Source organism: Pan paniscus, chromosome 8, assembly GCF_029289425.2.
Source record: "Pan paniscus chromosome 8, NHGRI_mPanPan1-v2.0_pri, whole genome shotgun sequence".
Taxonomy (NCBI): Eukaryota; Metazoa; Chordata; class Mammalia; order Primates; family Hominidae; genus Pan; species Pan paniscus.
The window spans coordinates 99,902,216-99,914,361 of NC_073257.2; the positions used below are offsets into that span (position 1 = coordinate 99,902,216).

The 12,146-nt window shown below is 36.1% G+C and overlaps 1 protein-coding gene across 3 annotated transcripts in view; it reads left to right on the plus strand.

The window, feature by feature from the left end:
• Positions 1 to 12,146, plus strand: part of PTEN (phosphatase and tensin homolog) — a 107,805-nt gene that overhangs the window by 21,380 nt on the left and 74,279 nt on the right. For 2 of the 3 annotated variants that reach the window (XM_055092247.2, NM_001301760.1), the window contains 1 exon segment: positions 8,887 to 8,971. The exons of the other annotated variant lie outside the window; for it this stretch is intronic. In XM_055092247.2, coding sequence (XP_054948222.1) covers positions 8,887 to 8,971 — 85 coding nt within the window. 3 annotated transcript variants of the gene reach the window in all.

Consider the following 12,146-nt stretch of genomic DNA (forward strand, 5'->3'; position numbering starts at 1 on the left):
CTGGTTACCTGGTTGTTATAAATCTTTATGCTTAATACTTATGTCATTATATGTTAATTTCGTATTAAACACTCAACTTATTCAGAAGAATATCAGGTAAGTGTAGGTTAAGGCTGTTTTCTATCAGAAATCATTATATGTATATATATTCCTCAGTTCTTATGTTGTTTAGTTTTTCTAAAATGTCAAATTTTATAATATATGGAAAAGTATAAATGTATATTAGAAAGATTTTATTTGTGTAATTTGTGGCATAAGAAATATTTGCCTCAAGATTTGGTGCTTGTTTAGGTAGTTGCTGGCATTACTTTTGGAAATGTCAGTAAATTTTCATACTGTCTTGGAATTTTTTCAATTTTTACATTTTATTAGTAAATGTAATTACAGGTTAGTAAATCACTTATTTGAACCTGTTTCCTTTGAAAGTTTTATATTTTTATTTGGAAATAGAAAAACCTTAATCTCCTCTCATTGGGCAGTATGGTGTCAAAAGCTTGGGCTTTGGAGCTTCGTATATAATCTGGGTTCAAATTATAACTTACTAGTTACTAACTTGGGCAAATTACCCAGTCTTTTTGACTCTCAATTTCTTTGTCTATGAAATGTAATACTATTTAGGATTGTTAGGATTAAATGAGAATATATTTGGCATACTGTCTGGTACATGATACTTAACAGGTACTAGTTGTCTACATCTTTCTAACTTAGGATGGATGCCGATGTCTTGGGTAACATCTCAAACTTTATCAGTAAGGAAGGTGAGAATCTGAAGAAAATGAAACCTTAAAAAGATTGAATTCCTAGACTCCATTTAAAGGAATAAATAGCTCACGAACAAGACTTGCTGCTCTGCAAAGTCTTCCATGTTGATCCTGGTCTTTGACTCCTTATCTGTCTGATTAAATTGAATTCGCTGCCGTGGCATCCTTAAAGCTGGACCTTACTTTGTCAGTCCTGCCTTTTCCATGTTGCTTTGTGTGTAAGCTTCACTGGACTGTTTGCTTTTTGCTGAATATTTTATGTATTTCCATATGTCTACTTTAGCCTTTGCTTGGAATGTTCTAACTGCTCTTGTTTCTTCCTCTGTTTACTGGTTTCTGACTTAACTCTTAAGGATTATCTAATATATTACCTACTTGGTGAAGGTTTATCTGTGTCCCCACAGAATTAATCCTTCCCTCTTTAACTCTTAAGCTATCTTATTTTTTATCTAATCGGGTCTTTGGCACAATTATAGGTCTGTGTGTCTGTCTTCCCTAATAGAATAGGAAAGCCTTGAGGACAGTAGTCTTTGCTTACTTAGCCTTATATTCTCAGTGCCCCTTGTGCAAAACGTTCAATATATGTTTGAATGATTATGTGAATGAAGGAGGGGGCCAACTGAATTTACTTTAATGATTATGTAACACCCATTTATGTATAGTTATAGACTTGTCTGAAATGAGTTAAATCCTTTGCAACGTTTGCTGCTATGCTTTGAATGTCTCTTACAAAACTCATATTGAAATTTAATTGCCATTGTAATGGTATTAAGAGATGCAACCTTTAAGAGGTGATTAGGTAATGGTATCTCTATCCTTATGAATGGATTAATGCTGTTTGAATGGTAGTGGATGAGTTATCTTGGGAGTTTGGCCTCCTCTGTCTCACATGCTTCCTTACCTTCTGCCATATGATAACTCAACACAAAGATCCTTGCCAGATGCTGATGCCATGCTCTTGGACTTCCCAGTCTCCAGAACCGTGAGCCAAATACATTTCTGTTCATTCTAAACTACCTGTTTTGTGGTATTCTAGTAAAGCAACATAAAATTTACTAAGAAAACTGGTACCAAGAGTGTGATTGTTGCCATAACAAATACCTGAAAATGTTCAAATGGCTTGGGTTTTGGCTAGAGAAGGATGGAAGAGTTTGGATGAACAGGCTAAAAAAACCTGTATTGCTGAGAATAGAGCATTAAGGACAATTCTGATGAGGATTCAGAAGAAGAGAGCTGTAGGGAAAATCTGGAACTTCTTAGAGAGTTGTCATCAGTTGATAGAACTATAAGTGGTAAAGGTCATTCTGATGATATCTCAGAAATGAAGAACAAGATACTGGACACTGGAGTAAAGGCCATCCTTGTTAAATAGTTGCAAAGAACTTGGCGAAATTATGTTCATATCCTAAGACTTTATGGAATGCAGAATTTAAGAGTGATGAACTAGGATATGCTGCAGAAGAAATAACTCAGCAGCAGAGCATTTAGGTTACTGGATGGCTACTTTTAACCACTTAAACTAAGCTGGGGGAAGGGAATGACTTGAAGACAGAATTTATAATTAAAAGAGAGGCAGAATGGAAATACTTGGAAAATTTGCAGCCTGGCCATAGTAAAGAATGCAAAAGGTATGTTTAGGAGAGCAAACCAAGGGTGTGGTCCAGGAACCATTTGCTGAAGAGATTAATATTCCTAGAGGAGACCCAAGGGCTATTTATCAAGACAGTGGAAAAAGACCCCAGAGGCATTTTGGAGATCTTTGAGGCTGCCTGCCCCATCACAGGCCCAGAGCTCTAGGAGGGCAGAATGGTTTGTGGCTCAGGTGGTCCTTCACAAGCTTGCTGCCCAGGGCTACCTCAGCTCCCCATATTTCAACCTAGTGGGCCTTGGCTGTCCTAGGTCTGGTTCAGAGGGGCCCAGATGTGGCTTAGGCTACTGCTGAGTACTCAAATGGTAAACCTTGGCAGCGTCTATATGGTGCTAATTCTGCAGGCTCACAGGATGAAAGAGCTGTGGGAGACATGGCTACCACCACCAGGATTTCAAAGGATGATGGGGATAGTCTGGGAGAGACTTGCCACAGGCTTGGAGCCTCTGAAGAGTGGAAATGTGGGTTGGAGTCACTACAGAGAGTCCCTACTAGGGCATTGCATAATGGAGCCATGGCAGCAGGCCCACCACCAAAGCTTCAGAACTGTAGAGCTACAAGTATAGAGTGCCAGCCTGGGAGAACTTCAGGCTTGAGACCCTAACCTGTGAAAGCTGCATGGGCTAAGTACAGCAAAGCCATGGAGGTGGGGCTTCCCAGGGTCTATTGGGATGAAACGAATGTATTTTGTAGGTGAGAAGGACATGAGTTTTGAGGCCCAGGGGCAGAATGCTATGGTTTGGATGTTTCCTTCAAAACTCATGTTGAAACTTCATTGCCATGTGGCATTATTATGAGGTGGAACCTTTCAGAAGTGGTTACATTATAAGGGCTTTGCCTTCATCAATGGATTAATGCCATTATTGCAGGTGTGGGTTAGTTATCTCTGGAGTTTGGCCCCCTTTTTCTCTATCATGTGCTCATGCCCTCTTTTGCCATGTGATGCCTTCTACCATGTCATGATGCATCCAGAAGACTCTCACCACATGCAGCCTCTTGATCTTAGACTTCTCAGCTTCTAGAACTGTGAGTGAAATAAACTTCTTTTCTTTATAAATTACCCCGTCTGTGGTATTGTATAGCAGCAGAAAATAGACATCAGCCTGAAGTTCTCCCAGGCTGGCTAATTAAATACTAATTATTAATTAGTATCTATAGTGCAAGGATAAATTCAAGTTTAGCCCTGGTTAGAATGACCACATTTCAAGGGAGGGGCTTTGTACTTCTGTGCATATCTGTAAGGATAAAAATCTTAATACTATTCTCACTGAAATTAATGGTTTAGGTTAGGTAAGGTTGTTAGTGCTAATAATTATTTCTTTTAGTAAAATATTCTTAGTTGCGTTGTTCAAAAAACATAGATGATTTGAATTTATATTTTTTGGCCAAAATATATTTATAATTTTGAGTAGGAATTCCAGAGTATTGGTAGCTATAACCACTTTGGGTTCCCTGCCATTGCTTCTGGTGCCTCATTTTTTCTGACGTCTTCCATTTTCTTACATTTGTCTTCTAAGGTGGAGTTAAGATTACTCAGTTAAGATTATTTCACTTTAGGCCTCTGCTGTCTTCTGCTTTTTTTTTTTTTTTTTTTTAATGAATGGATATAATATCCCAATACATTTTGATAATTGAACAACAGCTACATTTTTAAGTGAGGCTACTTTCTTCTAATTTTTTAAATTTATTTTTCTCAGTTTTTTAAAAAAATGTCAGATTGGCTAAGAGTTGGGGCAGCTTTCTTATGTGAGAGTAGTAGATGACAGCAAATATTTGTGATGTTAAAATGATAATCCTAATAGTTTTCTTTTAGAATCTTTATAATAAAAACCATTTGAGGCTGAGGGTGAATTTGTATGTTCCTAAAGTGACAAAAAATGTTCTTGGGGCATAGTAATTTAAATCTTAGATGCTTTTATTAGTATAATTTTTTGGTAGAAATTTGGCATTAAAAAATGCATACAGAGCTTTTTCTAAGTCATACAGGGCAAGACAGCATTTTGTCATGGCAATTAGTGAATAGATAATTATAAAACATCTAATTTTAAGCATTTGTTACAGAAACGATACAGGTACATTGTGGCAAAAATAGAAGATACAAAACAAGCAAATATGAGAAAAAATATACATGCCACCACCTATATATTACTTTTAGTACTTTATAATCTTTTGTCTATATATGTCTATATGGATATATACGTATTCTTTTTATCCAAATGGTATTACATTGTACATTCTGTTTTGAAACCTGCCTTTTTTAGTCATTTACATCTACTTTTCCATCTCAGTAACTTTTCATCTTGTATAATGCCCGGATCACATTAAAATGTTTCCAATTAGCTCAAAAATGTCCTTTATGGCTGGTTTGGCTAAAACAGTATCCAGGCCAGCATTGCACCTATGAAATTGGCTGTTAGGAACCTTGTATCTTTAAAAATCAAGGGCAGCAACCCATCCTCCCGCTTCCCCCACCCCCCACCCCCCCCCCACCTTTTTTTTTCCTTAAAGATACTGGCTTGTTGAAGAGAGAATGGGTCATGTTCTACAAACTGTCTGAATTTGTCCAGTTTACTGTCTCATAGTGTCATTTAGCTTGTTTTATCCTATGTATTTCCTGCAAATTAAAATTTGTATCTGAATCCTTGGTGGATTTGAGTTGAAGATCCTTAACCATCATAGATGATGCTGTGTCCTTTATATTGCATGTCAGAAGTTACATGATCTTTACTTGATTCATGATGAGGAGATGGCCACTGAAATTGGACAGTGACAGTCTTTTCTGCCCATTGTTCAATTATATTCGTCTCTTTACATTAGAAAGTATTTTGGGTAGTAGTATTTTGGTGCTGTAAGGAAGTTCATTTTCTCATCAACCACTCACCTATTGGTTTAACACCATTTGTTGATCTTTGAGTATATCAGTAATTTCATCAGGGTTTGCAAAATAAGACTTTAAATTCTATTGTTTTACAGTATTAATTGATGTTTTTTGATAAGATAGAACTTGTGAAATGGGACTATTTGTTTGTCTTTAAATACAGTCTCTATAGGAAAAACAAAATAAATACTTAAATCTCACTCTTTACCATTTTTCAAAGTGAAGAACTATTCCATTAACCACCTCAAAAGATGATAAATAAAAAGGGTATTTTTAGTTGTTTCAACTTTTTTTTTTTTTTTTTTTTTGAGATGGGGTCTTACTCTGTTGCCCAGGCTGGTGTGCTGTGGTGCAATCATGGTACACCGAAGCCTCAGTCTCCCTGGGCTCAGATGATTCTCCCACCTCAGCCTGGGACTAAAGGTGTACACCACCATGGCCAGCCAATTTTTTTGTATTTTTTGTAGAGATGGGGTTTTGCCATATTGCCCAGCCTAGCCTCAAACTCCTGGGCTGAAGGAATCCACCCACCTCAGCCTCCCAAAGTGCTAGGATTACAGACGTGACCAACAATATCCGGCCTTAACTTTTTTCTTTTGAGTGTCTTTATAGACTCAAGGACTTTTATTTAATTCAGGGTGTTAGTACCATTTAAATGTTTTCTTTGATGCTCAGATTATCACAGCTAGTCATTTGGACCTTTATACCACCTCCTATGTCCATTTGATATAGGCCATTAATCTCTATAAGCCTTCCTCCTTCTCTTGGAATGAAAAGGTATCCTAGGCTCACCTGTACCTTCCCTACTCCAGACCTGGCATTAAGTCTTTTTCCAAGGAGTTTGGTACCTTTTAGTTTATTATGATATTAGAGATGAAAATCTGTGTTCTAGGAATGTTTATTACTGCTAGAGTGATGTTGCTTTTAGGCCATTTCAGAGAAAAGACCTAGAAAACAGATTTTTACAAACATGAATTCGTACTGATATTTTTAGTTTTTTACATGATTTCTTGATTTTACAATATTATCTGCTTTCTTACACTTAAAATTATGAACCTTAAAGTCATTAGCATAACTTCTTTGCTTATTTCTACAACATAAAGAAAATAGTCCTGGTGCGGTGGCTCACACTGTAATCCCAGCACTTTGGGAGATTGAGGCAGGTGGATTGCTTGAGCTCAGGAGTTCAAGACCAACCTGGGCAACATGATGAAACTTTGTCTTTACAAAAAATTAGCTGGGCATGGTGGCATGTGCTTGTATTCCCAGCTACTCAGGAGGCTGAGGTGGGAGGATCACCTGAGCCCAGGAGGTCAAGGCTCTAGTGAGCCATGATCATGCCACCGCACTCCAGCCTGGGTGACAAAGTGAGACCCTGTTTCAGGGGGGTAAAAAAGATAAAATAGTTTGAGGAGGCTGGATGTAGTGGCTCATGCATGTCATCCTGGCACTTTGGGAGGTCAAGGTGGGAGGATGGCTTGAGCCCAGGAGTTTGAGACCAGCCTGTGCCACATCATAAGACCTGGTCTCTATTAAAAAAAAAAAAAAAAGAAAATAGTTTGAGGATATCAATAATGATATTACTAGAATCAGTAAAACTACCAAAAGAAGTTTAAAGTTTCTTCCTAGTGTTTTTTTGTTCTTAGAATACTTCCTACCAAGAAGTGCAGTTAAAGTGCAGTGTCCAAATAGCCCTTGTAACAAAACCTTTCTCTTTCTCCTGGGTGCCAATTTGACATTTAATCAGTTTTGTTTCTAGCAGTGTTCAATTTATGAGATTATAAGTCTTTTTTTTCTTTATATTATTCTAAGATCAAAAATATATAAAGATATACACAGGAGTCCTGCTGCTACCTGTTCTTGCTATGCTTTTCCCCTTTTCTTCCCTTTCTCTGCGAAGCAGCCATTTTTATTAGTTTCTTGTTTATCACTCATGCATGCATATGTTTATTGAGGATGTTGACATTCAAGCAAATATATGGGTTAACATTCTTTTTGTCATCCCTATACGAAAGATATACCCAGTATACTCTATTGGGTGGGTTTTTTTCCTTAAAATATTCAGTAGATCTCTCCAGTTAGCACATAGTTATCTTATAGATAGAACATATACATATAACCTTTTCTTAAACTATACTATTAAAATAATAGCTTTCAGTAACTTGATAATTATTTTTGGATTGAAAATACTACTGAAATCAACTCAATCATGTGAAAGCTGCAGAAAGAAAAAGACCTAGAAAAAGGGCATTGGATTAGGTCAACTTTGAATTTTATTTGGAAGATAAATGAGTCCAGAAGTGAGTGGGCAGAGATTATTGGAGTTGGTCTTGAAAGGAGGCGTTAGGCAGATTGACTGGGCTGGTGTAAAAGGTCTGTCAGAAAATCATGAGATTAGATTGAGGTACCTCAAAAAATGAGAGCTGGTATGATGAGTGGGTAAGAATCATAAAAGCGTAGAGTGTTGATGATTTTTATAGTTTATAAATGGTTCTTGTGTGTAGAGGTTTGTTTTTATGCTAGCTATAGTCTGTAACATAATTCACTATAATGGGCATGCTAAATATCCATGACAGTTGACCCTTGAACAACACAGAGGGTAGGGGCACCTACCCCTGTGCAGTTGAAAATTCACATGTAACTTTTGACTCCCCAAAACTTAATATTTAGCCTATACTTGACTAGAAGTCTTACTGATAACATAATGTTCATTAATACATATTTTATATATGTGTCAGATAGCATATTTGTATAATAAAGTAAGCTGCAGGAAAAATATTAAAATCATAAAGAAGAGAAAATATACTTACTATTCATTAAGTGGAAGTGGAGCCTCATAAAGGTCTTCATCCTCATTGCCTTCACTTTGAGTAGGCCGAGGAGTAGGAGAGAGAGGAAAGGTCAGACTTGCTGTCTCATGGGTGGCAGAGGTAGAAGAAGGTCCACATACAAGTGGTCCGACACAGCTCAAACCGGTTTTGTTCATTGGCCAACTGTAGTTTGATTGAAAGTAATAATAAATGAAGTTTCTACCTCAGTTCAGTATTATCAAGTCATAGATAGCAAGGGCTGGAAGAAACCTTAGTAGTAATCTCTTTGAGTCTAATTATCATGTAGAATAGGAAATTGCGGTCTAGAAAGGTTAAGTGACTTGTCCAAATTACACAACTAGTTAGAGACATAGCCAGCTCTTAAATCTGACTTCCAGATTTTCACTGTGTCTTCTTTTTTCTATAACGTGTTGCCTTTTTTAGCCATGAAAAATTAGAAGTTGAACTCTTGTCTTTTCAGGCAGGTGTCAATTTTGGGGTTTTGTTTTGATTTTTGGTTTTTGACATAAAGTACTTTAGTTCTGTGATTTATAAACCACGAGTTTCTGTTTTTCTCATATACCTGAATACTGTCCATGTGGAAGTTACCTTTTATCTTTACCAGTATTATACATAAATGGTTATACATAAATACATTGACCACCTTTTATTACTCCAGCTATAGTGGGGAAAGCTTTCTTTTCATAACTAGCTAATGTTTTAAAATGTACTCTTTTAGTTTGATTGCTGCATATTTCAGATATTTCTTTCCTTAACTAAAGTACTCAGATATTTATCCAAACATTATTGCTATGGGATTTCCTGCAGAAAGACTTGAAGGCGTATACAGGAACAATATTGATGATGTAGTAAGGTAAGAATGCTTTGATTTTCTATTTCAAATATTGATGTTTATATTCATGTTGTATTTTCATTTAGAAAAGATTTCTAAGCCACAGAAAAAGATACTTTGTGATGTAAACTTTATTATTGTAGTGCTCTATAATCATTTTTTGGCTTACCGTACCTAATGGACTTCAGGGGGATACAGTTCATTTGATAAGAACTGACCTTATACATAATCAGGTACTTATGTTATATCATTTCCTGGATTCCATAAAATGCCGGTCACCAGGTTTAATACCTGGATTCCATTACAGTGTGATTTTTGTCTTATTTCATAGTTGGGGATTAGGCTTAAAATCCTAGAGTGGATTTATTCAGTTAAATTTATTCACACTAAGATGTAGATGACTAATACTGTATATTTTTATGTAGACCAAATTTTAAGGTACCACTGTGCATATGTATACCAACTACCTGAAGAAGTATTTGGTTGGTACAAGAGATATAGAAAGGAATCGCTGGGTGTACCAAGGCTAATCAGTTTTATAATTTTGCATAATTTTCTAACTGCGATTATCATTTAGTTTAGAACAATTTATTTCTCAAGGCCCATGTAAATATTATTTTTAAAATATACAATCTTAAGAATTCATGGCATATTTTATGAAAGGAGGAATTCGTGTCTGATGTGCAAATAGTCTTAACATATTTTCTAATTTCAGAGCAAAAATATATATGTATGAATAAATTAACTGTAAATTGTCAGTAGGAACCTTAAGAATTCGTGGCGTATTTTATGAAAGGAATTCATGTCTGATGTGCAAATAGTCTTAACATATTTGCTAATTTCAGAGCAAAAATATGTGTGTATTAATAAATCAAGTGTAAATTGTCAGTAAGAACCTTAATGGCTTTAAAAGTTAAAATTTCAGGTCAAGCATTGTGATGTGCTCCTGTAGTCCCAGCTACTTGGGAGGCTGAGGTGGGAGGATCACTTGGCTTGAACCCCCAGGTAGAGGGTAGAGGCCAGTCTGGGTAACACAGCGAGAACCCATCTCTTAAAAAAAAAGTTTAAGTTGTGGATTATTTCCTTTACACTCTTTCATTAGTATCTTTCCTGGAGACTTTCAATTTAAATACTTGGTGGTTATGACAATTAGATGTTAAAATGGATGGGAAAGTACTTTGTAACTTATAAAGCATTATGCAGATGTAGACTCCTTTTATAATAGTTGTGTAAGTATATAAGACAACCTACATTCTTCATGAGCTAGCCATAAGTTTTAGCAACTTGCTTTGAACCACAGTAGATTTACAATTTTCTGTAGTATTGAGTTGTGTTCATTTAGAATTTTGTAATATTTATATTGAAAATCAAATTTTTGTACCTACAAAAACTACAAAAAATCCCCCTAGTTTTTATAGTTTCTATTAAAATTATAGCTGGTACATAGAGATGCCAGAAGGACTGTTTAAGAAGCTGAAAATAGAGAAATGAATTTATCTTCTCATAGTTAGGCAGGGCACAGTAGAAGGATGCTTAACATTGCAAGCTGATGGGAACAGCAGGTTGATATAGCTTGTGATAACACTTCTAAAGAAAAAGCAATGAGCCATAGAAAAAAGAAAAAGATACATTTTGAATTAAGGAAGATGGTGAATCTGGGAAGTGAGCAGTACAGTCACCAGACGTGTATCCTCTCCTATGGTACAGAAGTGTTTATCGGGCCTCTTTATGGCCTGCATGATATATCCCACAAGATGACCTACTTCACATTATTTTAATTCTGTATTCAACTAAGCACTAATTCAACCCAGCCAGATTAGTACTCATACCAAAAAAGAGTGAATACTCTGAATAGAGGGCAGGTTTTCTGATTATGGTGAGAATATCTTCGTGGTAAATTAATCTGGTGTGCTAGTTTTTACGTTGGTCTCTTCTCAGTGTCGTTAGTCACTGAGGCTGATTGATCATCTTTTAGGTTACTGATAAAGTTCCTGTACAGCTGATTTTCAGACCTTAGATTGCAATAACTTCACCAAGAAAATACTTCATTGGGAAGCATTTTGGTCCTTCCATTTGATTCATAACTCTTACCTTTATGCCTCTGAAGGAAAAGATTTACACATTCAGCTTGTAATTAGTAATCAAGACTGAGGTTTAGTCTATCTAGCTTCACAATCTATCTAGTTTGTTTTGTCTAGCCATATGATTTCTTCAAATATGCCATTTCTAAAAAAAAAATGTTTTATGTATCCCGATTAATATTTAGCCAGTGGTTCTTTTAGCTGATGGATCTTGTCACCTCTTATGATACTATCAATAGCATGTCAACATGAAGAATTATCTGCTGAATATAATAGCTATGCTGTCCTTGTTTCCTTTTGTCTCATTCTTTTTTGATTGGGGGATAATTGGCCAATAAAGCTTTGATAGCCTCTATTGCCCAGGCCCCTCCTCTTCTTTTATGAGAGAAAGGATGAACAGAGACCAGAAATAAAGATATTGTTTTTTTTCTATCAACTAAAATGGAAATAAATAATTCCTAAGTAATTTGCCTGTTAGGATTAAAGTCTCCAAGAGAATGGCTGTGCCTAGTACCTAAGTGATTAATTTCCTTGATTGGTTCACATTATATTGAGGATATTAGTAATCAGTAGTGATTCCTTTTTTGGTTCAAAGATGATAGTGTCACAGTGAAAAATGTTTTTAAAATTTTTGTATACTTAATTTTTCTGTTAACGAAAGTATTTTCAGTTGGATTTTTGTTTGCCCTCTCTATTAGAATGCCCAAAGAATATTTAAAATTTTCCTTTTCTCTTATACTGCATATTTTTCCTGTGATTTTCCCCCAAACGGAAAATACTCTGCAGAGATTAGACTTTGTTATTGTTGTACTACATCATTGCTTTGACTAAAATAAACTCAGATTGCAAATGCCTTCAGGCTTACATTGCTCAGTATTTTTTTTTTTTTTTTTGAAACGGAGTCTCACTCTTGTCGCCCAGGCTGGAGTGCAGTGGTGCCATCTCAGCTCACTGCAACCTCTGCCTCCTGGGTTCAAGCGATTCTCCTGCCTCAGCCTGCAGAGCAGCTGGGATTATAGATGCCCGCCCCCACGCCCAGCTAATTTTTGTATTTGTAGTAGAGATGGGGTTTTACCTTGTTGGCCAGTCTGGTCTCAAACTCCTGACCTCGGGTG